General features: G+C 37.8%; 1 protein-coding gene across 1 annotated transcript in view; it reads right to left on the bottom strand.

Annotated features, from left to right (window-relative positions):
• Positions 1 to 27,701, bottom strand: part of CDK19 (cyclin dependent kinase 19) — a 123,135-nt gene that overhangs the window by 93,874 nt on the left and 1,560 nt on the right. The window contains exon 2 of the mRNA XM_084203096.1: positions 9,959 to 10,034. Within this exon, the coding sequence (XP_084059222.1) occupies positions 9,959 to 10,034 (76 nt within the window). The remainder of the gene's footprint in view (positions 1 to 9,958; positions 10,035 to 27,701) is intronic.

Genomic DNA, 27,701 nt, shown 5'->3' on the forward strand with positions numbered 1-27,701 from the left:
AGTCTGAAGTGCAAAGATATTAAGGCAAATGAGGATACTGAACAAACCTTGGAGTTTGGTCAGAGAGAGAGATCATTAATCACAGTAATAAGAACCTTTTTTGGGGTAGGAGCTTAGAGAAATCAAATCAAAATGAATCCAAGATAGAACTAGCAGACACAAAACCACTATATTGCTTGTAAATATTAAAGACATCTGGAGATAAAGAAAAGCAAGGGAAATGGTACAAAAGGCAACTGAGGTAAAAATGAAACCGAAGTAATCTAATAAGCAAGTGAAAATATGGAAAGACAATGACAGTTGAGAAATAAACTTTGCAGGGGCCATGGGATCGAATAAGTTCATTAGCACAGAAAGAAAAGGCAGGGACTCAATGTCTTCAAGAACTGGCAGTAGATCTCCCATTTCATAACTGTCTTCAATCAAAATCATTCTACTGATAGCTTTTTTCAATATTCCACATATTCAAAAAAGTAATGATTTTTTCCAGAAGTATAGCCTGCCTGGACTAAATTAACTTCAGTATGCTCAGGTGGTGGCATATGAAAAAGCTCAAGGTCAAGTACACTTGTGGCACATTCACATACCCACAACTTGGTACATCCACGACGTGCAGACAACAGGCAGGTTCCAGGAAGCATCCTGACACTGCAGTGACAGAGGAAGCATGAGTGTGATGCTCCTTCTACAAGCCAGAAGCATTGTGCCAATTAGATGGCCAAATGGAGCAGAGAACAAGACCATGATGCTCAGACCTTTCTTATCAAAATGGAAACAAAGCATCACAGAATTAAAGACACCAGGCTATCCACTTTGTGTTGTACTCTTAACTACAGTGTCAAAACAGGAAAGGCTTCCTGTGTATCTTAAAACCCCCATACGTTAACATCTTAAGTCATCATAAAGACAAGAAAAATCTCAGCAGGATATGGTAGAAGCTTTATTTAAAGAGAGCTACTGTTCAGTTTACCACAGAAATAGACACAGAGATTCACAAGAAAACAAGCACCATACTGAAACTGCTCACATAATGGAATTCAATTAAGTCAATAAAGTTTTAGTAGAAGGTGACATTTTGCCTTCAATAACAAAGCTGACTACAATTTGCATACAAAAACTTGCAGAGTAAAATATGACTGCAGACTAAAAACACTATCCACTTAGCCATGCACAGGGCTGAAGACAATGCCAGATAATTCATTGAAAAAAAACAACATTTAATCAAATTCCTAGAATTTTTTTCTTCCAGTGATGATCCATTTGCAGTCTAGTCATCTCTGTTCTGTATTAAATTTATCCACTTTAGGCACTACCAATAATATTTCATTTCTGCCTCACAGACTCCATGGGAACCAAGAAGTCTCAGGCAGTTTACGGATCTGGGACACCAGAGAGACCAGCAAGGAGGACGTTGTGTTGGGAGTACATTACAGAACCATCTGATAAGGATGGCAAATAGGGTGAAGTCTTCTTTACAACTCAGAGAAGTCTCTGCTCCACAAGCCATCATTTTTATGAGAAGACATTTACCTCCTTGACATCCACTGGAATTAATTCATTTAATTTTGGGAGACTATTAGGAACAGCTTCTTCATACGCATACTGGAAGGACCAATAAAGGTAGCACACACTTGTTCTCCAACAAGGAAGAACTGGTTGGAGACTTGCAAGATAGCTTTGTGTTCCAACCATCAACTACACCTGAGGATATTCAGCACAGAGAAGGCTACAGGGAGATCATCTGTGGCTTTCCAGTACTTTGTACAAGGGGGCTGATAAAAATGAGAGGGACTTTTTACATGGGCAGACAGTGATAGGACAAGGGAGAAGAATTTTAAACTAAGAAAGACAGGAAAGATTTTTTAGAAGTTAGGAAGAAGTTCTTTACTCAGAGGGTGGTGAGGAACTGGAACGGGTTGCCCAGAGAAGCTGTGGATGCCCCACCTCTCCCAGTGCTCATGGTCAGGTTGGATGGGGCCGTGAGCAAACTGATCTAGTGGTGGCATCCCTAGCCCAAGGCAGGAAGGATGGAACTAGGTGATCTTTAATGCCCCCTCCAACCCAAGTCATTCTATTATCTTATGATTCTAAGATCCTGAGTGAAGAAGGCAGAGCACAGACCTGAAGCTTCAGAACAGCATACTCCAGCTTACTGAAGAAACTGGTAGGTAGCCACAGGAAGCAACTCTGAAGAGCAAAGTTGCTCAGGAAAACTGTCCGGTCTGTTAAGAAATAAAAGTAGACCTGTTTGGGTAAGCAGATGGTCAGAGCTCAAATGCAAGTGTATAGGGAGGTGCAAACAGGGACAGACTACATGGGAGGAGTTTACAGACCTTGCCCAGGCATGTAGGGATGGTGTCAGGAGAGCTGAAGCTCACCTTGATTTGACACTTACAAGGGATGTTAAGGGCAACAAGAGCTTCTGCTACTACATTGATTATGAAAGGCTGAACAGGAAAATGTGACCCTGTTTCTAAATGAAGTGGACAATTCAATGATAGGACTTAAATTTAATCCACCATCTGATAACCCATGCCATCACCTCTCAGACTGAGACATAAAAGTAGTTACATGTAAGGTTAGAGACATTTTAGTTATGCAAAGACAATGTATTAATTCAAACAATTTTACAACTCCCCACAGAATAAACTGAAAACATGTACAAACTAATTTTACCTTACAGGAAAAGCACAAATGGAGGAACATAAGGAAAATACGCAATGTGAAAGAAAGAACGAGAAACAGGAAACTGAAAGTTTATGGCAAATTCAGAAAAGAACACGATTTACAAAACATTGCAGCTGAAGCTTTAAAACATATAAGTATATATGTTCACTTGTGCACACACACACAGAGTCTTGCATGGAATATTTAAGTTTGGCAAGTAAGTATTTAAAAACCTCTTCTTTGCATTAACCTCTTCTTTGCAACTCTGGTTTTATCTGAGTGATAAAGTAGCTATTTGCTTTTAGTGCATTGCTGCCTAAAGCTTAATCTGAAGCAGTTTGACTTTGGTTTTTCATTCATTTCTGCTGAAGACACCATCAGCTGGTTTTGCATTTGTGCATTCTGAGAATATTCAGAACCTGAACAAAACAGCAAATACAAAGTGAAAATAACTGAGCCTAAATAGCACTGAACAGTTATTCTCCCTAGTTAGCTGCACTGAGAATTTGGATTATATCCTAACTGATGTCAAGTTTCAAACTCAGAGACATTTCCTCGGCTCATATCATGTTAGGATGAGGTAAAAGCTTTCTTTTTCTTCTTTTTAATGTACTTGCCACAGATGTACTGGTATTGCTCTCCTGCTTTGAGAGAAGCACAACTTCCCAAGAAGTTGCATGAAAAGAAGTTACAAATTTTGCATTTAGAACTCTAAAAGCAGCATCTTCCTTTTCTTTTCTCCTCTGCATACTCTTTTTTGTTATTAAATTGCTGAAGGACATATCTGTAGTTAAGACAATGGAGCTGACTAGCGGCCTCAGATGATGCTCTACTTTCGTCCAATTTCTTGATATAAAATTGTACTTCAAGCTGTGAAACTTGATTTTCATAAACACTACAGTGTATTTATGGGCTGATGGAAACATCAACTTAATTGATTAAACAAAAATAGCTTTATTCCACATATTTACTCCTTGTGTACTTTTTTATTTACTGAAGTTAATTGTTCTTTCAGATGCAATAAAAAAAAGAAGACAAAAAATGTCCACGGAACCCTTTTGAAGAATAACCAAACCAGGAATTTAAGTATTCCCTTGCACAAAAAGCATTTAAATTACACAGATTATACAAGATTAGACCATGTAATACAGAGAGCTCTTATTCTTCCTATGGCACGCAAAACACGAGTTGTCATGTAGCTGAACCAAAAAAAACCTTTTTCCAGCTAATTCACAATGCATAGACACTTCTAGCCAACACATGCCTTAGTTCTCTAATAAAAATCCCTTCCAAAAAAAGTTTTTTTCACTTATTTCACTACCTCCAGCTATTGAAAGAGGGAGTGGAGTTTCAAAGTTTCCACAAACAATCTTTTCTAATTAGGTAGTAGAGAATTTACGGGGAGATTTTACACTGCCAAATATTCTACTCATTTATTCTGTCTTGGCATGGGAAAAGAAGTCCTGACATTCAAAAGGAATCTCCAAAAGTAAATGTACTCAGGTGCACAGACTTTTTTTAAGCCTTTTTTTACTCAACCTGGCCTCCAACAAAGCCAGGGACCAAAGTCTACGTAAGTCTACACAGCAGCAAATACTGCAAGCCACTGTGATAGTCATGGACAAAGAAAAGGTCAATATAGCTGAAGCACAGAATTTGTACCTATTATGAAATTTCATGCTACTTCACTTGAAGAGAGCCAATGGCATTACAAATATTCTAAGTGTTTTATAAATACTAAAAAGTTACCATTATTCCTGTACAGCTGATCTTTTCCATGTTACTAAGATATGCAAAGACAGGTCAAAGATGTTTAAGGCCAGCCTGGTCCACAGTCTCAAATTAAGTAACTGCATGTTTAGCTCATTTGACTAAGCAGTTTCCAACCAGGGAGGTGAGAGCAGCTTGTAAATAATGTGCAGCACCTGACAGAGGTAAAAGCAAGTATGTTTTACCAGCTCTACCAGCAAAGCACAACACGTCCCCTTGAGTCCCTGTGCCACACTGCCAATGGCACCAGAGGAAACACGTGGCATAAAGACATAAAGTGCTTCAAGATAGACACGGTAAGTTGGCTTGGCTCAGCGTCAGCACCTCAACATCACAGCGTAGCCAAACCCAAGAAGAGGGGGACATAACCCCAGAAGAACTACCCACACAGAAAGAAAGGCCATGGACAGCAGGGAGGCAGAAAAGAACGCAAATACAGTGAGAAAGTGCCCCTTCAAGAGAGCTGACAAACATGAAAAGGTTACAAAGATATATTATTTAACCTGTAAGGCTTCTAAAACTTAGGCCACCCTCAGGAACCAAAATATTTGTATGCTGCAGTACTTTGGAACATATACTACATAAGTAGGCAAAAGGACCGAGAATGATTTGTGCATGCTAAATTGTTCAACTGAGCTTTCAGTAACTCATTTAACATTATAGCCTGAATTTATTTTAGCCTCTACCCATAAATACAAGTTTGAACAACAAAGGCCAACTGATGCTCCAACTAGTGTGCCACAGCATACTGGCAGCATTTCAAGGCCTCCCAGAAGGAGCAGCCTTCCCTAACAACCAGCACACACAGGCACAGGATGTGGCAACTAAAATGATTACAGGACCCAGACCCAACATTCACACAGGGCAAAGCAGCACCAATTTATGGCACTCAAAATACACTAGGCTAGCAATGCTGGTTTGCAGCTCTGCTTCTCCCATTTAAATCATCTACAACAGCCTGGTCTCTTTTTCCCCTACAGGAAAAAAAAAAAAAAGAATGAGCTATAAAACCACCCTGATATAGAAAAATTGAATTAAGTTTAGAATTAAGGTCACTATTTACAGAGAAGAAGGCTAGAGTTCGTAATTTGTCCTCGGAAGAAGGGAAGTTCTTATTGGCGAGGGTGCAAAAAAAAAGCTAGAAAGGACCAGAAGTTGAACAAAGAACATCTAAGTCTTGACTCAAGTCTCTGGTTCATGTGAAACCTTTAGTGAAGTCATTTTTGTCTGTAGACTGTGTTAGCTGCTCTGTGAGAATATTATGGAAGATACCATTAAAAACCTTACTAAAGTCAAGATGAACAGAACCTATAGCATTCACTCCATTCACCAAGCCAGACCTATAATACAAGACAAACTGATTGGTTAAGGATTATTTTCCCTTCGAAAATCCATGCTGAGTACTTCCAATCAACATCTTGTCCTGCATGTGTTTGGAAATGGTTTCCACAAGGATTTGCTTCATCACCCTCCCAGTGACTAAGGTGGAGCTGACCAACTTGTAGCTCCCCTGATCCTCCTTGGAAACAGGAATGACACTTGTTCTCTTCAATAATAAGAGATAAAGATAATTCACCATTTCTTTCTAAGATAACTGAGAGTAGTCTCACAATGAAGTCCAAGCAGCTCCCAGCACTTGTGGGTGCAATTCATCAGGTACCACAGACTTTTGTGTATGTCCAGTTTTAGTGCTCCCTAACCTGGACCTCCTCCACCAAGGTAAGGCTTTCTTCCTCAACTTGCTCTCTGGTCTCAAGAGCATGAGACTCCTGAAGGCTGGACTTACTGTTAAACACTGAGAAAATACTGACTACCTTGGCCTTTTCCATACCATTTATTCCCATACAGCTGCAGGCTCATATTTTCTTTGGTCTTTTTGCAGGCTCATAGTTTCTTTGGTCTTCTTTTTCATATTCTTTTTCTTATTCATATTCTACAAGTACAAGGTGCTTGTAGAATCCTTTCTTGTTGCCCTTCTGGTCCCCTACAAGACCCAGCTTTGTATCAGCCGTGGCTTTTCTAACCCCTGTTCTTGCAAGATCAAACAGCAACTCTGTACTTCCCTTGTTCTGCCTGTCCTTGCTTCCAATTCATATATAATTCCATCTCATGTCCAGGTTCAATAAGGAGCTCCTCTCTCATCCACACAGGCCTCCTGTTGCCCTTGCTTGCTTTCCCCCTTGCTGGGATGGAACTTTCTTAAATTTGGATGGGCTGATCCTTGAATACCAACAAGTTTTTCTGAATCCCTCTTCTCTCCAGGGCTGTATTTCACAGAATACTTCCCTCACAGAATACTTCCAAGCAGACACCTAAAGAGGTTCAAGTCTGCTCTCCTAAAGTCCAAGGTCGTGATCCTGCTTTTTGACATGCTCCATTCACTTAGTGAATCCACCTTCAACCTCATCATATCAGCTCCATAAGCCAATAACAATTGCACTGAACTTCTTCCATGCTCAGGGACAGGATACATATCCATACATTTACATTACTGGTGAATGGCACTGACTAAGAAAAGGCTTATTACTATTTTTTTTTTCTGAATTAAGTTTTCCTGAAATCCCCAATTAAAAGTTTATAGTCTGTAAAAAACAAAGTCCTTGAATTAACTTGAATGTACTGTCACAGGAAATGAAGCCTTTGGGACAAGAAATCTCAGATAAAGCTGTATCACCCTCATGCTTTTTGATACAGAAACACCAAATTCCATTACCGCTACCTGTCTGCAGATTTGACAAGCCATTGCTTTTGGTTCTTAATAGATGACAGCCAAGACATTCAACAGGAAAACACAGCCTTAACAAATAATACTCCTCTGGTCTCTTTCTTGTGTCTCCACTTCTTGTTCTAAAGAATCTATTTAGATAAGGTAAGGAAAAAATGTAAAACACAAATGCAGCAGAATTAAAGTCTTCCTTTCAACCCACCTCAGGTTGCAAAATAAGCTAATGCAAGCCTGGAGCTGAAAGAAATGTCACATTCATTAACTAAATAATCATCTAAAAATAGAAACACTCTATTTCATTACTCCCATTCACATTTTACAGCTCTGCTCTTCAAAAAATGCTGTTGCTTAAGCCAAGCAGTAATCTGCCTCATAACAAGAACACAGAAATAGTTAGCATTTCAATTATCTTCAGACACACTTGAGTTACAGAGAACTAATTCGGTTCTTACACACTCACAGCATTCTTTGAGGTATAAAGATTCCTTTCTAATATTTTGGTACTCAACACAAGAGAATTGGCTGAAATAAGGATTCTTTAAGCAGGGATCACCATACAGCTGAAATAAATCAACAATCACTTGCCTCAGGAACCACTGCCGATATGATGATTTTACTGATATAAACTTTCTTCCAGAAAAAGCTCCTACAAATGAATAGTGGTAAGAGAAACTTTATGGGTTTTGAAGTCCTAAGCAAAGACAGACCAACTTGATTTGTAATGTCAGAAGAGAATTCATCTGCCTTTTCCTTTAGGGAAAGCTAGCCAGCAGATCCTGTTACAGGTATCTATGCACAAAATGGTCTTGGACTGTAAAACTGAATGCCTTTCAGTTCAGCAATATATTTCTTGAGTACAATGTCAAGCGTCTAAAGTTTACAGAACTATTAAAATATTCTGAACATACACACACAGAACCCGGTACACTGGTGTCCCTGTCAGTTTCTCATCTTCCAAAGTGGGATTTGAGTTTGTTTTGCTGCTGGAGCAAAGGGGAAGGGTTACGTGCCAAAAGAACTACTCATGACATTTTTTAAATGGCCTCTGTCCAGGCTGATAATCTTTATTTAATCAGTAAATATGACCCTCCTTGTCACCTATTTAAGCCTTTAAATACAAGATAAGCTATTGATGCATTATTTAGAAGTCTGTTTCTTTTTATGGGAAATGCACTTGATATTGGCCGTATAACAAAAACTTGGTAATTTTATTTCAACTATTTCACCATTACCTTCTTCACAATTCTAATATTTGCCCTGAAATTTCACTGAGGCAAATGCTGATGTGCTGCATTAGCTCAGATTACAGAGTTTTACAATAAGGTTTGAAAAAGAAGAATGAAACCTAATTCAGGGAAGAATTACCAGAAGAACCACTGAAAGCAGTCAAGTAACTTAGTAGATGCCAAAATTCTCAAGCTGTACTGACCTTTGTATAAAGCTTTATTAATTAAAAAAAAAAAAAAAGTGATGTATCATGGGAGTTAAAACATAATTTGACACTCTCTCCTTCCTTACATTGTTTTGTCCAGGCAGGCAGAACCAGCTCCATATCACAGTGCTACCATGCCCACAGCAAAGTCTCCTCCAGACTAATCCACACATCTCCACAGCAGTAGAATTTAAAACAAAGGACAAGAATCCAAGAAACAAAACCCCCTCAATATTGTCAAAAATGACTTTGTAGTACCAAAAATATAGTACTGATGTTAAAAGAGGATTTCCTATTTCCTCCAAAGGCAGAAATGTTAGCAAAAGAAGGTCACTGAGTAAATCCTGTGTAAAGTGACTGACAGCAATGTGGCCACCTCTCAAATCCATGAGTGACCTTGACCTTATAGTGATAAGCACTTTAAAAGGACAGCAGTTTTATCTGTTAAGTCTCTTCATACAGAATCATCATGGACGCTGCACTAAAGACAACCCAGTGGTTTGTTCAGTTCATGGACACCATGAGTTTCTAATGACTCACAGTGCATTCCACATCTGAATGCTGTGTTTCAATGCAACACCACCAGATTATAAAAAGCTTAAGGCACAATCCTAAGATACATTCAACAGCTGACTGCATAGTGACAGCAGTAAGACAAGGTAAATATTTAATCAAGCAAGTGCACTCCTTTTGCAACTCAAGAAATACTTGCATTACAAAATTCTACTCAGTATCCAGCATTTTGTCAGTAATGCACATTTTCAGACATAAAAAACATTTAAAGATCAAATTCTACCTTTATTTACAAACACTTAATTTTACCAAATTTGAAGGAATAATAGGTATGTAATAAAAGACACATGTAATAAAAATATTATTAAAGCTGGTTTTCATTTTGTTATGAAATTTCCCTGTACTTGGCAAAACAAATTAAAAATGAGGAGAACAAAATGTTCTCAGATACTAAAGAACAACAAGTCACCATTAGTCTAAAATAAAATACATTATTAGTAAGTGGACTTCAGATGGTAGTTGTAATTTTTCAGAACCTTTTTCTTTCAAGTCATTTTAAAAACATTCCTTTTTAAAGTAAGTCTGCATTTAGAAGTTTTAGTTCCCTCTCAACACATAAAAGAAGATGAAACAAAATTATATCAGAAAGAGGCATTGCTATTACCTGAAAAGAACTAAAAGAAAATTATGATTTAAAAGCTTCTTTAAAAGGCTCAGATCTGAATAAATTTCCATGCTTGCCTACTTTAAAGGAAACATCTGGATAATCTCCACATTACTTAATTCTAGGAAAATAAAATACCTGTTGAGTAATAATGTCAGTAAAATTACTTTCATTTATGTACACTTACTGCAATCTCTCTACAGGCCGACATGGATATCCCTGTACCTTCAATTTGCTTCAGTGCATACTCCTTTTCATCTTTTCTGTACACACAAAAAAAAAAAAAAAGAGAGAAAGAAAAATATATTTAGCTCTGACTTACATTACACCAATCAATATCAGTATAATGATGAAACACTTTAATTTGGTCTGGTTCAAGAAGCTGAAAAGCCAATCTGCTTTTATGCATAAATTAAACTTTGATATGAAAAGCAAGTTCTCTTAACAAAGACCTTACAGTTCCCAAACAAATACTTCCTTAAAAAAACACTTGGTTAACCTCTATCCATTTCTCTCTGAAAACAGACATGATAACTGCAAACACAGAATTTTAGAGGACACTTTCTCTGAAATTCCAAGATACTGTCTACTGTTGTGAAACACCACAGTCATATCCCATGCCTGGAAAATTCTCCTAGAAATATCTGGGAATGGAAAGGTTTTTTCTTGATTTTATGAGCTACCCTCAATCCACTTTTATTTCTGAAATACTACTATTTTAAACTAATTATATAATAAACACTAGTTACTGACAGATCCCTACAAAGCACACGAAACACTGTGCTCTGATGTACAAAGCCAGAATATGAAAAAAAAGTTCAGCCCAAACACTGTACTAGCCTTTTAAATAATCACAGCTTGAAGTGATTTAGAGGGAGTACCAAAAGAACAAGAAAAGGAGGTAGAATCTTGAAGCTTTCATGCTATAACAGAACCAGCCTACAACATGGCTTTGCAGGATTCAGCTGTCAGTGACAGATGCTGGTAGGCACCAATGCCCACCGTGTGTCGATGCCCCTTTGCAGACTCACCAGTCACAATTCAACAACCCCGAAGCCCCTACCCAAATTCCTGTGGCATTTCTGGTAGACCTCAGTTAGCACTTCTTCCAGTCCCAAACCATTTTGTTTTGCCACACAAAAAGATTCTGAACTTGCACTTGATTCAGTCTCTCTGGCTTTGAACTCCAAGCCTGTGCCCTGCCAGCTTCAGACTGTTTCCCACGTTCCACCAGAACCTCTCCCTCCAAAATTCACGGGATAAGAAGTGACTGAGTAGAAAAATGTGGAGACAAGACAAGATAACTTGAAATAATAGCTGTCTACACGTAAGTAACACAGGCAAGCATTATTCTCAGTAATTTTCAGCAGCAGCTAAACCCTCAATGCATGTTTATAATTAACACTGAGCTACACTTTTTGAAATAAAATTTTTACAAGAAAAATTCCACACACTTTCCAACAACACATGAAAACATGTAACTTCACAGGTATTAAGATCGCACTTTATCTCTCAGGAACTGTTTCTGATTTCATTAATTAGTCCAAATTTTAAACAGAAAATAATAAATGCCCATCCCCTCTTATACATGGTTGTGCTATCTATGCAGAGGATTTCCATACACTGCAAAGTATCAACTCCTCAACTATCAATCTCTGTAAGCAACTCAGGTTGCTTACAGAGACTGTGAAGACAAAATTATATTGTCTGCAGAACCAAAACCAATTCTGGACATACAAAATTGATCATGCCATTTAAACTATTGTCATGTTCAAACTATGCAGCAGAAACAATCCCGCGCACAACTATCAGCTGGAATCCCAAAGCAATGTAGTCACTACAGCACTGCATCACATCCTTCTTTTGGCACATCTACTGAACCAGGCACAGGACCACACTGATATGGCAGTCCTTGAAATAGTTTTACATGCAAAGCATTGCATCCAGTTACTCAGATCTTCACAGAGTGAAGGTCACTGCAGAGACCAGGTGTGACACTTGGCACACACTGCCTTCAGCAGCACTGCTGAACGCCACTGCCACGGCAAGGCTGTCAGCACTTGTCAGACAGCCACTGCATGCTGGACTTCAAGATACAAATGAGAAATTATGAAAGGTGTTTTAAAAAAAAAACCCAACCAATCCAACAACCTAAGGTATTACAGCATAGGGGAAAAGGAGGCAGTCTTACTGAGCTGCAACACAGATAGTTCTAAACCACTAGGTTTTGTAAAAAATGAGCAAAAATAGGGACAATGAAATGCTTATTTATAATAAATGGGTGGCAAGGATAAAGAACTCCAAAGAGCATATTCTTGACCTGAGGATTTTTTTTTTTTTTTTTTACCAACAGCTTTAGAATTATAAACATGGCCTCCTTTAGATACTATTTATTTGCTTTGGCAGAAATGCAAGTCTATACAAATACTTTTCCAAAGTTAGCTGTCCTTATTATAGAAATATATTAGCTAATTAAAGCACTTTCCAAAGATGTCCACCAAGTGGTATTTTAGCTAATAATATTTTCCATTGAAGATAATTTGAAAAAGAAATAAGTATATTCAAAACTTCAAAAGCAAGTCAGCCAGTGCAATCTGATGAAATACAATTCTGATTATTCAGTGAAGTGTCCAAAGAAAAGAACACATAGATACCTTATTAGCTATTTCCCCACTTTTAAGAATTCAATAAATAATATCAAATGGTGTGTGTGATAGGTGAGAACACTGTTCAACTCCCTAAAGACCAATGCTATCACAAAACACTTGAGACGGGGGAAGTACTTATATTTCATTTCAGAAAAACTCTCCTGAACTCTAAACACATTTCAATAAATTGTATGGAATTACACAGCAGGAAAGTTTTTATAAATCCTTTTCTGACAGATCCTATATCAGCACATTTTTTACTGGAGCAAAGCAACCATGATCAAGTTAACACCAAATCCAAACAACAACCACAAACCACACAGCTCTGGTATGAGGCAAAAGACATCCATGCCAGGGATAGCCAAGCAGAAAGCAGGGTCTCTGCCCACAACCATTTTTATCTGGTCTGCAGAAACACTGTCCCAGGAACAGATCAACTAACTTGAAGGTCTTAACCTGCAACTGTAAGGGAGTTTGTCTGAGGGCAGGAAGCAAGTGGCACAGATCAACATTTAATCAAGCAGGTTATATCAAACAGCCACCCCAGGCTGATGGTGGCGATGTGTTCACTAATATGAGCAAAAATCATAGCAAAGCAGAACTCAAAGGGAAACCATACTATAGGAAGCTGTGAGTTAACAATTTTTATTAATGCTTTTCAAAACTGATGCAGAGAAATTTGCCTGATAAAATAAGCACTGTATCACACAACTACAAGGCTTCTCTATGCTTCAAGTTCCCTTATCCAAAACTAGGGGTTAAAGATTAAAATCAGCATTGCTTCTGGTTTCAGAAATATTACAATTCATGCTATTCTAAGAGGGATTAACTTTTTACCAAAATGACACTGCTAATATGAGATACTGCCCTCCTGAAGACTTTTCAACTGGTATTTCAGACTGCCATAGGCAGCACTCAAACACAAAGGTCCCCATGTTATCAGCACTTGCATGCCAGCATGTATTGAGAACATTCCTCCACTATAAAACTTGGTCTTCAAGTTTTTCTCCCTCACAATAAATATCCCATTCTGCAATCCTGGAAGTTACTGTCAATATTTTAACTGGCACTATGCAAAGGAACACTCTGTCCTCTTGCCCCAAAAAATTCCACTCAGTGGCTGATGTCCAGCTGTAGTACTCAATACAGAAAACAAAAATATGATTACTACTTCTTCTGGGTAACACTTTCAGTTTCCATTTTCCAAATGCTTTGGAAAGAACTAAGTACCAAATTCACTTTTTTTAAAATGTAGCTCAGAAGATTTAGAATAATTACAAGATTTCAAAGGAGCTAAACTGTCTTAACTATTGCAATTGTACTTCAGAGACCTCCCATCATATGAGAAACTACTTTACAAACAAGTGAATGGAAAACTAGAAACAACTTGCCCAAGACCATAAAAAAAAACCAGGAGGATTTGAAAATAGTGAAATAGTGTATGGTTCAAACAATTGTTTCATCCCAATTATTCAAATTTGAAGACTTTCAATGATGGTCTCTCTTGAATTCACAGATAATTTAACATACATCCCAACTTCAGAATTAATTATCCACATCAAGGAACTGGCTTGAAAGACTGCAATCACTCTGAAGCTAGAACTGCAACTATCACATCAGTCAATACAGATATTATCCTTACTGTATATACTAATAATAGCTGCCCTAAATTAAGTGTACAAAGCGCACAATACCATAAATAAATAATAATTAAAGTGCACATTTTCTTAAGGAAAAAAAAAAGTGCACCATAAAACCATTTCAAGACTTATCTAGAAAAAATGTAATAGGCAAGAAACCAATTCAACCCTGTAACAACACTAATGGAATTTAAGTATTTGAGAGTTTGTAGGACAAAGCCTGGGAACACCATGGAGCTCAGTGTCCTTCACAGTACTGCCTGGAACACAGTGTCCAGAGGGGTATCTGGTTACATTCTGATCACTTTGTTTAATTGCTGCCAGACAGCAGTAAGTTAATCACTCAGCAGGAGATCACAAAGAGTTGCAAACCTTTTTCCCCCTGAGAAAAGGCAAACCGTGACACTGAAGTGCAACTAGAAGCTAACTGAAAACCTCATCCGGAACATGGCAGCCAAGCCACTAAATAGATCATGCTCAGCACTGCTTACCCTAGGCAAGCTTCTCATGGATTTAATTCTGTACTTAGCACATGGCCCTAGCCCTTTACAAAGGTAACAGTACCAGAAAAGAAATCTATGACTGACTGGAAAAAGGGACATAATCCTTTCCAAAAAGTAGTGAGTTCTTGTGCTTTAGTGTTTTATGGATATAGAAGCAGTCACTAAACCAAAAGAATCACTAGATCAAAAAATCTACACCCAGTGTCTCTACAGTGCATGCTCTATACCAGACTAGGAAAGTAATTTTCTTTTACTACTGTCCTCCAAACCTATCAAGCCTTATCCAGTCAGCAGCTCAGCCAGCTCATTTTCATTCATTTGACAACCAGTCACAAATGGCAGAGGCTGTGAATCTACAGATTGATCTTAATTTATTTCTAGCAAGCAGTATCCACTGTATTTCAATGCACTTCCATTAGTTCATTTTGAGACCTACATAAGAAACTCAAAATGTGAAAGAGCAAGGATGGTAAGCAGAAATTTGAAAAACCCTTTAAAAGATTTGTGTTTCTTCACCTTCACAGGCAGCAGCTAAAACTTCATAGCAGCTACAGGCTCCTCTTACAACCCAGACCCAGACAAGTTCACTACGACATGAACTACAACCGGCTGGTTTTGGCCATGAAAAGAATGGATGAAACCAGCAGGTGTGTACCTTATCCTGCTGCTGTGAAGATTTTCAGTAATGTCTGTGGATTGCATAGCTGGCCTCTGAACTGATGCATCCTCCAGAGGTTTGATGGGAACTTTCCTGGTGTTGCAAACAGAACACCACATGTGTCAGTCACAGGAAAGGACTTCTCATACAGAAAGAGCAGACATGTATGTCACCTGAACCTGGGCTTTCCTCTCAGTGGCAGTGTTGCAAAATGTGGAATATGTAAAATTTTCTTAAGAAAGGATGCTCCTTAATGTTTGATTGTTGTATACTTTCAACCTTTATCAACAAGATGGGAGATTTAGTCTGTGAAACAGACAGCAGCCCACAAGCTCTAAGTGATGTGCAGGTGTTAGAAAGACAAATTACTGATTGGTAGAGTTGCCTTGCTAAGCTTTAGGGCCTGGCAGGTTTCAGTGGTCTCACACCCAGAGGGAGGTTAACAAAGCTGGGGAGAAGGATGTACCACTGAGAGCAGACACAAAGAATGCAGAATTTATGGGCATTGGGCAGAATCCCCAAGATAAGGAAGAAACTAATAAACCTTACCCAGCAACTGTGCTGAACCAGCTGTGAGTGGGTAAAAGGGAATTCTGCAGGGGGAGATCCCAACCACCACTCACAGATCATTGACCCAAAAACCCATCGGCCCAAGAGAAGAGAAACACCCTGGGACTAATTAGCAAGAGAAGAGAGAGAATCATGAACCAATAGAAGATAGGACACTAATTAATACAAGGATTATGTAACATGTAGCCAATGAACAGTAATTCCTTTGTTTGCTGACATGTATAAATAGCAAAAGGTTTTGATAGCCATTGTGCTTGATTTGTGGAATTCCACTGGGCACCCAGACTTGCAGAACTATGGAAAAAAAGAAATCAATGTCTCTCTCAAGTATGTAGTTATTGGCTTGTTGCCCACTGGGTTACAAAAACCAATTCTTGTGGACAACAGCAGGGTGGTAATCCAACCTCCCCATCAGGCAGTAAACATTCAATCTTTAAAAGCCAAGCTTGTATCTTATCTGAAACATCTACAAGTAAACTTGAGAAGTGGGAACAATGCAACAAACTTACATCAAACACGACAGTCTCTACTACCCAATATTAAAAAGAACTAGAGTGAAAATAGAACATCCAAGGCTGATCCAGGTAAACAAAAGGAAAAAGCTTTTTGGAATGGAGACAGTATGCTACAGTAAATACTGCATTTCTGGCTTTTGGTTTGTGTTTGGTTTTTTTTTGGTCTCAAGTACTTACAATCTCCATTTTCAAAAAGGGGTTTAAATGCTTCTCAGCTTCATTGGCATCACTGCCTGATGATACCTACTGAACTCCTCTAGGTCTCACTCCAAACATCAGATGACACCAGATAACTCAGTATATACACAGAATAACACAAGGCAGCAGCACTTTTCTCTATCTTCTGCTACCTTCCAGACCTAAAGTCTACCCATTAAACCCTTTAGAACAACCTAAGAACACATGCAAAAGGCAGAAGTCTGTGTGTCATTTTAGATGTTACTCTTCTCAAAATGCAATACCAAATTCCTGAACGCTGCATGGTTTACTACTCTAGTTTTCAATAATTGCCAGTGTCATTGACTTGCCAAAGTCAGGCATAAATGCATGCCAAAAGAAGGCTAACTCAGGAATCATAATGCAATCTGTGAATTTTTTAAATAATTAGGTTTTTTCTTGGTTGTTTAGTTGGTAAAAAAAACCTTTCAAGAAAATAGAATTTTTTTCGTTGAAATTAGTGTTCTAAGCTTAAGTCTACTATAAATTGTCAGAGACATTCAAATACAGAGCAACTGATTACTACAATTAGGCTTTTTGAAAAGATACCTGACTTTCATCATATACACTATGAGAAATAGGCAGAAGAACCATTACATGCAGCTTTGCTTGCTGGAAAACCTGCCATGTTCCAGTCAGACTAAAAGAGTTCATATTAAAAGTACCAACTGCATCATATTATTAATAGACACTCTGTGTCATCACAGCACCCCCTGAGAAATTGAAACAGATTTTGCTTTATAATCTGCAGAACAACCCCAAATGTATCTCTAAATCACACTAGTGATATGGCTATCCTTCCCCTTGTTTACTCCTCTGTAAAACAGTTTATGAACTCAGGGGGAAGTGTGCATGTTAAAGAACAAGGCAAGTTCTTAAAATGATAAGCTACTTGTCATTAAACACAATGTCCTTGACATTGCCTGCTTCCACAGAGCCTCACAAAAGATGCTGAATACCTATAAATCCCCCCCAAACTTCAGCAAACATAAATGATGCGTTCTTCATGCATGAGGAGACAGCTGATTAAAAGGACAAAAAGTGAATCTGAGCACTGATAAGGTTTTCTGTCATTAAAAAAAAGATGCCTTTTCCCAGCTATGATTTCACTAGACTGGGAGAGGAGAGTAGAGGTCTCTTAGTATCAATGTGAGCATAAAAAGTAATCCACTAGCATAACCACCATTACACGTAACTTAATCATATGCTCTTCTCTTTCTTCCAGTAGTTTCTAATTCAGAAATTTAAAAGCAAATCTTTGCAGCATCAATACCTTCTAACTGTTAACAACAATTTTGGATTAACTCACATCACAGACAGTCTAAGATCTATGTAATACCGGACCATTGGAAATCCTACTGACCTAATCTATTAAAATTTATCCTTTACACTATAATAATCAAACTTTGTGTTTGCAAGGAAAGAGAGCACAACTTCAGTCATTGCCACCCTCACTCCAAATTTATTGATGAAAATTCAGGGACCTCAACCAGCTACAGTGTTGTTGCCATTCCTAAAATTAGACTGATTCCTAAGTATCTGGAGCGACTGAGAACTGTGAATTTCATACAAGTACATTCATAGCAGATTGGGGTAAGCAGACTTGACAGCCTGTTTGTAAGGGTAAGAACTAAAGTGTTCACATTAAACCCTGAAAGCTGTAAAATTATTCTGCTGCTTCAGGTAGCTTTTTCCAGAATTTGCTATATTTAAGCAGAAGAGAAAGCTGCACATGATTTTATTTCTTTACAGACAGGCTTGATTACAGATAATGAATAGATTTAGGAAATATCTCCTTGCATGTGAGGATTTGCTACCTTAAAACAAGGACCAGCAGCAGCAAGGAGAAAAATAACTCTGAAAAAAAGAGAGAACAAATTTTTATTTGTCAGCAAATTATGTACCAAGATCATAGAAACAGGGTCCTAAGACTATGCCAAAAAAAAAAAAATCTACCATTTGCTTCATAAACTCACTTAAGAAGAATGCTTGTGACTAACTATAAATGTGAAGAATGAGCTGTCTGGTTTTGGAATTTTTTAAGTCCTAAAGCCATACCGTAACTACACTGTCCAGCTTAATGTGCATCACATCTCTTTCTATGTAGTGCTAAATCTGGCTAATACTGCAACTTTGATAGGTGGGAAATTACTATCAAATCACCAAATAGTAGGAAGCCTGTACTTTGGGGTCTTTTTTAGCAAGAACATGTTTCAAATACCAGGTGCAGATTTTTTTTTAAATCCCTATAATGCATTAGGTTTGCCTATAGCACAACAAGCAGAATTATTGACCCAATGTAAAAGGGGGTAGGGCAATGGCCTAAAAACTGCAGTTACTCAGTTTTCCTTTTCTGACTCATGACATAATCAAACATTTCCCCTAAAGCACATGAAAGTCCAGATTTATCAAAGATCTATCAAATTTTCTGTTCTTTTCCTTCAAACTTCCTAACTCAAACCATCTACAGTGAAATTATCAAATCTCAAAGCCAGACCTACACAAAACACCCACATTGTGTTAGCAAGCTAATTCTTAGGTGGTAAATTAGCCTTTAGGTACTAAAGCTGCAACCCAAATCATGAAAAAGAAGCAAGACCCAAATTCCATATGCACAGAGTAGGGCAGAGTGAGACAGAGCACATTTATTACAACTGAAAAGTTGCAAAGTTGAAAAAACTCCCTCACAATAAAGTAGAAGGACTGGAATGAAACTCCATAAAGTCACCCCAAGGTCTAATTTAATTCAGTCTAAAACATTAAAAAAAAAAGATTTTTTTATTTTTTTTTAATGGAGCATCTCCACTTTTTTCCTCACTTCAGTGTCAGGACATGAGGATTTCTCAAAGATAGAGGTCTTAATTCCAGCCACTAAGACAACCTTGTTGCTTCTCAAAAACAAACAAGGTCTTTAGTCAGCTATCATATCTGTTCCTGGGGAAAGGGAGGGGCATTCTGCTTCCTTTGAATTTTAGAACTCCATGTCCCATAGTCAGAATAGGCTTCTGTCACAATCTGAGGTTTAAGAACATCACTTGATAAAGTTTTATGCCAGTTTTTCCCCATCACTGAAGTGACACTAGAAGTAGAATAAATGGCATTCTACTCATAACAAGTCTTTCAGTTGTTCTGAAGGTCAAGTTAAATCTGGCAATTTGTCTACCTCTGTTTCTCATTTGAAGCATGACAGAACTGGGCAAAGGAACAAGTGGTTATCCAGTACAATGACTGGTTTTAATCAAAAGATATGAACATAAGCTAACTTGGAAGTCTACAACGCCCTTGAGAACAAGGCAGCAACTGATACAGAAACTCTGTTTTAGGAATAGACACATTCAAAGACATCAGCTGACACCCACTCTCAGCTGCACTGACGATAATTAACGCAAGCAACAAACACAGCATTTTTGAATGTGCAAGGTGTTAAATCTTAGCATGAATCCATGGTAATTCATTATTAACACAGGTGAGAATTTTCTCCAAACATCTCTGAATTTGCAGAATTCATTACTTATAAGTATCTCTTTCAAAACAACCGACTTCAGAGCCAAACATGCTGCTAGAAATGTCACGCGTGAGTGGCCCTTGTATCTCCTCAGGCCCCACAACATTACCAATGAAGTGGGAAAGCCAAGGACAATCAGAGGCAGAGCTGAATCCCAGCATAACCTGTGCGTATGCTTCCAAGTGCTCTAATAAAGACGGCAAAACAAAAGAGGGACAAAAGAGGAAGAAGACCTTCTGGCCACACAAAAAGGATTGATTCTTCCTTCAACTACTAATGCATGAGGAAAGCAGATAACATTGCTTCAAAATAGTGAAGCATACCTCCAGATGCAGTTTCCATTCCAGCAGATTTAGCTTCTAAAGTCAATTACCTATAACTCTTATTTTCACTTGACTGCCAAAAGAAATCAATAGCATTTTCTACTTAAGTCAGCACAGAGTGAACAAAAAAAAAATCATACTGCACACGAGGCCCACTTTATAGGAACACATGTTTAAAGCTACACTGTCCCAGACTGTCCCCATGTTATAGCTGCGCTTTTATTTAGCCCAGAACCCTGATACTTAACTGAGCAACCTGACATTCCTAGCACACACAACAAGCTATGGCCATTGCTCTGCCTATCTTCAGTGTGGTTCCATCTACAAAATAAACAACTGTAGAATATTTCAGGATCGTGAATTTTGTAGAAATCAGATGACAACTGAGGAGAAACAAGCAGTTATACAATGGCCTCATTTGAAAATATTGTTTTAAAGATTGCTAAGCCCAGAAAAGACAGAAGCAAACATGAACGTGAATAATGCCCTTCAGGGATCCGCTCTTTCAGTAATCTCAGCTTCTTCAATCTTTCTCACAACCTGAAAAGTCAACTGTGCTTTCCAATAAGGTAAAATAAAATAATTACATAATAAAGGATAAAAAACTCCAATCACAACACATGAACCATAAAACCCAACCCACACTTCCAGACGCCCATTTTGTAAAGGTCAGTTGACCCTATCTCCTCAACATTGCTTCCCTTCAGTCTTATTAGGCACACTAATATTTCATAAATTCTCTCAAACAAACTCCCACCAATAAATGAAAGGATTGCACTCCCACAGAAATGTCTAAAAAAATGTTAATAAAAAAATCAGACATAGAACTTGAGTTTCAGTTGAGTTAAAGAATTTCCCTGGACTTTCTTGACAACAGATTTTGGTTAAAATTATTTCGGCACTTGTTTCTTCTTGAATCTGTTGAGATAATGAACTTCACAAGAGGTGTAATGATTTTTAATATCATCACAACTATCACTGTTATCTGTCATCTAATTTATAGTCAAGCAAACCATGTAAACCAAGCTCCCAGAGCTGGGAGGTCTTTTATAAACCTATATTATTTAGAAAACATGAAACTCAAGTCAAGTTAAAACAATAAACTTCTTGTGTTTGCTACACAAGTAGAAACTGTTCTTCATTTCCCGAAGTCGCATACTAAGTTAGCCAATTTATTCTAAATGCAGTTGTCCTGGACCAGTTTCAGCATTCCTTCAAGCAAATGCGCTGTTATTGAAACAAATAAATCTTCTTTAAGTTCTAACACTTTGTTGCAGTAAAAAAACAATAGATAAAATAAAACTGCAGTGTATGTCAGTTCTCAAATGCCAGCAAAGGAGCTCAAAGAATGACACATCTTTGGAAGCAGAATGTAAGAGCTGCCTATCTCTGCTGCTAACAATCCCTTCCCGATGACACACGTAGACCGCACTCCTCCTGGACCCAACATAAAGCAGCAGCAAGTGCACGCAAACAGAGTCACTTCTCAACACAGAACTCTGCTGCTACAACCAGAGGACAAAGGCACCTTCTGACCCAAGTCTGTCCAAGCCATCAGCTTGATTAGGGCTGCAGAAGAGGCAAAGAGCATTTCAGAAGGTATTTTCAAAACATAGGTGAAAATTTAATGTTACTGGTAAATCTCTAGTGCAATTTGGTTAGGACATTCCACAGAAACTTTGGGTACTTGTACAAACACATCTACAGCATTATGAACCACAGCAATTTCTGGGGCTTCGGGGTTTTTGCTGAGTTTTTGGTTTCTTTTCAAATCATATATGATGTGAAAATACTCACGATGAAAATAAATTTACGAAAAACACCTCTCCCCATCCACTCATAATATAACATGTTAGATTGGATGACCCAGAAATACAAGATTTTATTGCCATGTCAAGCAGCTCACTCAAAGAAGCACTCAGTTTCTGATGTAGTCCATGGTCTGTCTTGCTTTGGGGGGCAGAAAAGAAACTCTTCTTGCCCTTGAACCTCTCACTTCCTTTTCTTGCAGCTCTACTGAAAAACTCTTAACCCCTTCACTCAGAAAGAGGAATCTTCTTGCCCTCTTCATTTCTTTAAAAAAAAAAAAAAAAACAACAAAAACCACCACTAAACTTTGAAAGTTTTTGCTTCACATCTTATGGGCTAATTTATGTACAATTTTTTTCTTTAGAAACTTGGGGATAACTCATCTGTTTTTCTCAAACACAAACCCTTCTACATCTTACTAAGCCCCTTTCTTCCTCAAGCTCTTACCACCATCACGCCACTAAAAGGTGATGAGGTGATGATGCATTTTACAGCTCATTTCTGTACCTAGTTTCAGGAAGAGTAACAGAAGAAACGACAAAACAGCCATGGGAGAAACAATGTGCAAGAGTCTGCAGGAAGCACTGACATTACTCATGACCACTTGCACTGTCCTCCTGAGCAAAAAGCAAAGCTGTGGTATAGTTGCAACAGCAGCTCTCATTAAGGCATAGATATGAAGTACTAATTATCTCTTCCTAGATGGGGACTTTTCTGCTAGAATGCATGGCAGGCAACTAGTTAGACAGGTTTGGTTTAGTTCTGCTGCTCCTTCTCACACATATTGAGAACATTCAGTGGTTAAGTGGTATTTCCAGGATTTGCAGGTAAATCTAATATTTAAGTTTTCTTTGCTTTTGAGAGATTTTAGCAAGGTATAAACACCTTCAACTATTCTACCTTCCTCAAGATAAGAAGTTTCATCAGGAAAAGAAAAAAATATGAAAGTGGAAAGCAAACCACAGGTTTTCCAACACTGATAAGAGATTTTCCTGCAGAGAGAAGTAATTGTTTAAGATCTAATACATTGCATTCTGACTTCAGTCAATAATTCTGTGATTTAGCCTGTCACAGGTTTATATTAGTAAAAACCAACTACAGCACAACACTCAAATTACTTATGTTCAAGGCAATGTCAAATAGAGGAAGTAAGAAAATGTAAATATATAAATTATTGTAGACTCTCAAATGTCTTACAAGTATCAACTTGCATTGGTAAATAATATTCCAGTTTCACATTCAAGAGAGTATAATCCTTGCCACATCAGTGAGTTGCCTCTCTTTTAAGAGTAAATGCAACTGCAGTACACATGTACTCATTCCCCAGACATTTTGCCACCAACGCTGCTCATTTGCAGCATTTAGCTAACTTGAGTGCAAGTTTCCTCTCCTGACAAACTCCTGCTATAGAACTTAAGTTTTACAAAATAAGAATATGGGGAGAACAATACACAAATTAATTGCTATACAAATACTGATTTAAGAGATCAAGCAGATTACCTTTACCTCTTCTACACTTTCAGTTTTCTACTACCACAGTGACCTGAGCCACCTGAGCCACCACCTTGACCAGACTCAACCTCTGAAAATGTAATATTAGCAGAAATACCAAATACATTAAGCTGCTCCAGCAGAAATTTCTGTCTGGCATGGAGCCATGCTTCATAGCAGATTATTTTTTTCTCTCTCTTAATCAGAATTTTGCTACTTCTGCTTAAAACAAAAAATAATCATCAAATAAAAAAACTAAAACAAAGAAAGCTGACATGGCCACAATCACAAGCAGCATTCCTGTGTTAAGATTATATACTTGCCTTGGCTAGATACTTAATCCTCCTTTCTCTCCCCATATCCTACCTACCATAGGATGGTTTGGGTTGGAAGCAATTTTAAATATCATCTAGTCCCACCCTCCTGCTCTGTGCAGGGAAACCTTTCATTAGACCACGTTGCTCAGAGCACCATCCAACCTGGCCTTAAACACTGCCAGGAAGGGGGCACTCAACTCTTACGGAGACTTGGAAGCTGTGAGTTAAGAACCTTACATTAATGACTCTGCACACCAGTGTCAGTCCAAGGAGGAAAACAGACTCCTCTTCAGTTACAAACTTATAATACTGAAAAATAGGGGTAAGAAGAAGGAAAGAATATTTCAATTGTCTTCCCCTTCCTATCCCTGTGTTCCACAGTGATGTTTCTGGACATGCATCATTGCTGTCCAGTTTTCAAAAGGGAATTCCATATTTGGCATCTAAGATGAAACCTGGTTTATACCAACTCTCTTTTGAAAGTTACAGGTACAGTAACAACAAAGTAATCTGACAAGCTACAAAAGTATACCACTACAGTAGCAGATAAATCTACATCCTTGGTTTAGCTGATACATTGTAAGTACAGGGCTGAGCCAAACCTTTTATGGCAGGAGGGTCTGCCAGGGCAGCCTCAGCTACTGAGCTGGCAGTGAGCCTGGGAGCTGCCCAGGGTACAAATCCTGGCCTTTCTACTGCCATCGATTTGAATGCTGATCACTTCATATTTTTGGCACAAGATTCAGTTACAAGATTAAAAAGCCCATACTTGTTTTTTGAAAGGTGTTCTAAAACATACAGATTAAACTAAAATTACAAACTTATTTTTTCTTTCCAAGTAGCTATATGGGTAATATTTATAAGAACCTTTGTTTCCCAAATGCAGATCGTGAGTCAAATGAAAAATCAAATAGCCCTAGATTGAGAAAAAGCAGCCGCCCTGATTGTTTGTTTACAGGTAAGCAGCAGCAGCAATAAATAGAAAGGTTGTATTTACATAAAGATACAGCTTTTGCAAGTGTTGCATCTGCTGTTGCTGCTACAGAATCAAGAACAGAGTGGCCTATTTTCTACCTGACTCAAGCATCCTACTATTCCTTGGGCTCCTGACTAACCAGCAGTGGTGTCTTTTCAGCTTGCTGACTCATGCAAACCTCCACCTGCAGGTGGACTGACATCCTGGTGAAGAAATATTCTGTAGTGGCCTGGATTCAAAGATTGATTATTTGAAAAAGTAAAGGAAAATAACTCAGGCATACACAACAAACAGAACTTCCAAACCTCACTCATACTGAAACTTGACTCTCATATGAGGAGGAGATACAAGAAGTGAAACAACTAAGCACAACATTGTAGCTTAAAATACCATCAAAGAGGCAGCAAGGAATGTAATAAGGAGAGGTAAGGCATGAAAGAAAACTACATTTTCCTCACCATGACTGGAAAAGTTGCATTCTTTACTTTACTAGGCAGATTAATGCATCCAAAAAAAACACTTAGCAAAAGTCAACATGATGCTTTGAAGCAATACACAAACAAAAAATCTGTAACAGATTTTCCAGCTACATAAAGACTAAAAACTCAATATTGATGACTGAATTGCAATTATGAGGCCTATATCATGATTTCCTCCATCAAAGCCACTGGTCCAGTTTTAGTGTACATGAAATAAAGGACTGGACAGCTTATATAAATACCTATTTTCTACACCTTCTAGACTACAGAGGTATTAATGAAAGTTCTGTAAACCCAGGCGCCTGATTTAGCTAAATGTATAACACAAGTAGTACCTCCAGACCTCATCACACCATACAAACACTACTGAACTAAAAAGAAACTGCAGCTGCTCAAAATCCCTAAAAACATAATGATGCAGTGCATTCAAATGTAACATCAACACTGTTCAAATCTGACTATTTAAAAAAGAAAAAAATATTTTAACTTTCATAGAAACGAGTCAGCTCACTAGAAACATGCCCAAATGATATTCTACTCTAGGCTGAAAAAGCCAAACTAAGCTGTTACTTTGTCAAAAAACTGCTTTTATGCACCAGCCATTCACAGAGATCTAAGCAACACAATCACTTTTTCTACAAGCATTTTATCGAACAGCTTGCCAAGCTCCATATAAACACATTTTACTATTTCATAAAATTCATATGCCAACTTTTTGAAACATGAAGTGACAAGTTCTCAGTGGAATTTCTGGAGAGCTACAAGGTTCTTACTGCCCTCAGCCTCCTGAGACTGTAAATTAACTATATGAAGCAAGGAGCCAGAAACTTTCTCTTTTACACAGAAACGCTTTGCAAAATACTGAAACAGACTCTGCAATCAGCTAAAGAAGAATTCCTTTACACGAGGCTCAAAAGCCCCCCGTGATCAGCACACAATAAATATTCACCACTGCTAGATTTCTTTCGCTAATTTCTTTCATCAGGGACCCCTTAAAGTTCATAACTAATGCCAAATATCCTCCAAACTGCAGATATACTTTAGCTAGATGTTTACATAAGGAAATCATCTCATATTAATGGTTTTAGCTGTTTTCTAATCTTTTCCTAAATTGTTCACATCTTACTTTCACCCAAGGATCTAAATTTGCACAAAAGGAACTAAAAGTGAACTCGCCAGTGCCATAAAATGAAGACTAAGAGAAAAGAGAAAAAATAGGCCACTGTCCAAGCTTCATGAAGTAAAGCCTCTGAGTATACAGTACAGTTGAATTTGTGCCATGTTATATTACACATCAATCTATCTGACAGCACTGAAACTTTGCACTTCCTTTCACCAGTAAGTTGTCTCACAGCTCAAGGTCTCCCTTTGATTATTTCCAGCTCTGACACATTAGCTATCTTCTTATCATATTTACTATTGCTTTACTACCCATTTGCATTTGTCATATTATTGTAGGTATTTCAAAGACATGTTCTTTATGGTGCTTTGTAGCAGCAATGCAACTCCTATGATAGCTTTCCTTTGCAGATGATGGAAATGAAAAATGTCAAAAATGTCTGGTTTGTACTTACATCAAATTTCTTTCTTTCTTTCATAAAACAGTAAACCCAAAGCTCTGCCTTTATTTATGCTATTCTTACAAGCAGCAGTTTTAGGCTTAGTATATCAAAGAACAGCAACAAATATTTAACTAGCCTTTTTGGTGGTTTTATTACCACTTCCTTTCCTTACTATTGCTTTCTTCCTATCCCATGTATGTTTTACATACATACATACATACATATACATATATATATATACACACATACATATACATACATATACATATATATATATATACACACACATACATATACATACATACATATATATATATAAAAAAGAATTAGTACTTAGGAAAAAGAAGTAACCATGAAAACTTAAAAATATTGGAAAAGCTCAGTGGCAGCTGTAATACCTGCAAAAGCTTTGATATTTCAAGTTAGCTATGCTCTAGTATTCCTAAGGCCACAGACCAAGCTAGTCAGAATCAGAGCTCATTTCCTGGTATTTAATCCTTCACTGGAAAAGTGTTTACCTTTCAGTTATTAATTACTTTTATACTACAGCCTCCAAATTCAGAGTTTAAATTTTCAAGACACACATGAATGGCATTTATTCCTACAGAAAAATCCCTACACTTCTCTACTAATCTAAAGCAGCAGCAGCATGTCATTAACCACTTCTGAAAATTTATTTAAGAGTTGTCATTTTTCCACATTCAGTCTCTTCTTTTTC

Source organism: Fringilla coelebs (assembly GCF_963513975.1).
Source record: "Fringilla coelebs genome assembly, chromosome: 3".
In the NCBI taxonomy this organism is placed as follows: Eukaryota; Metazoa; Chordata; class Aves; order Passeriformes; family Fringillidae; genus Fringilla; species Fringilla coelebs.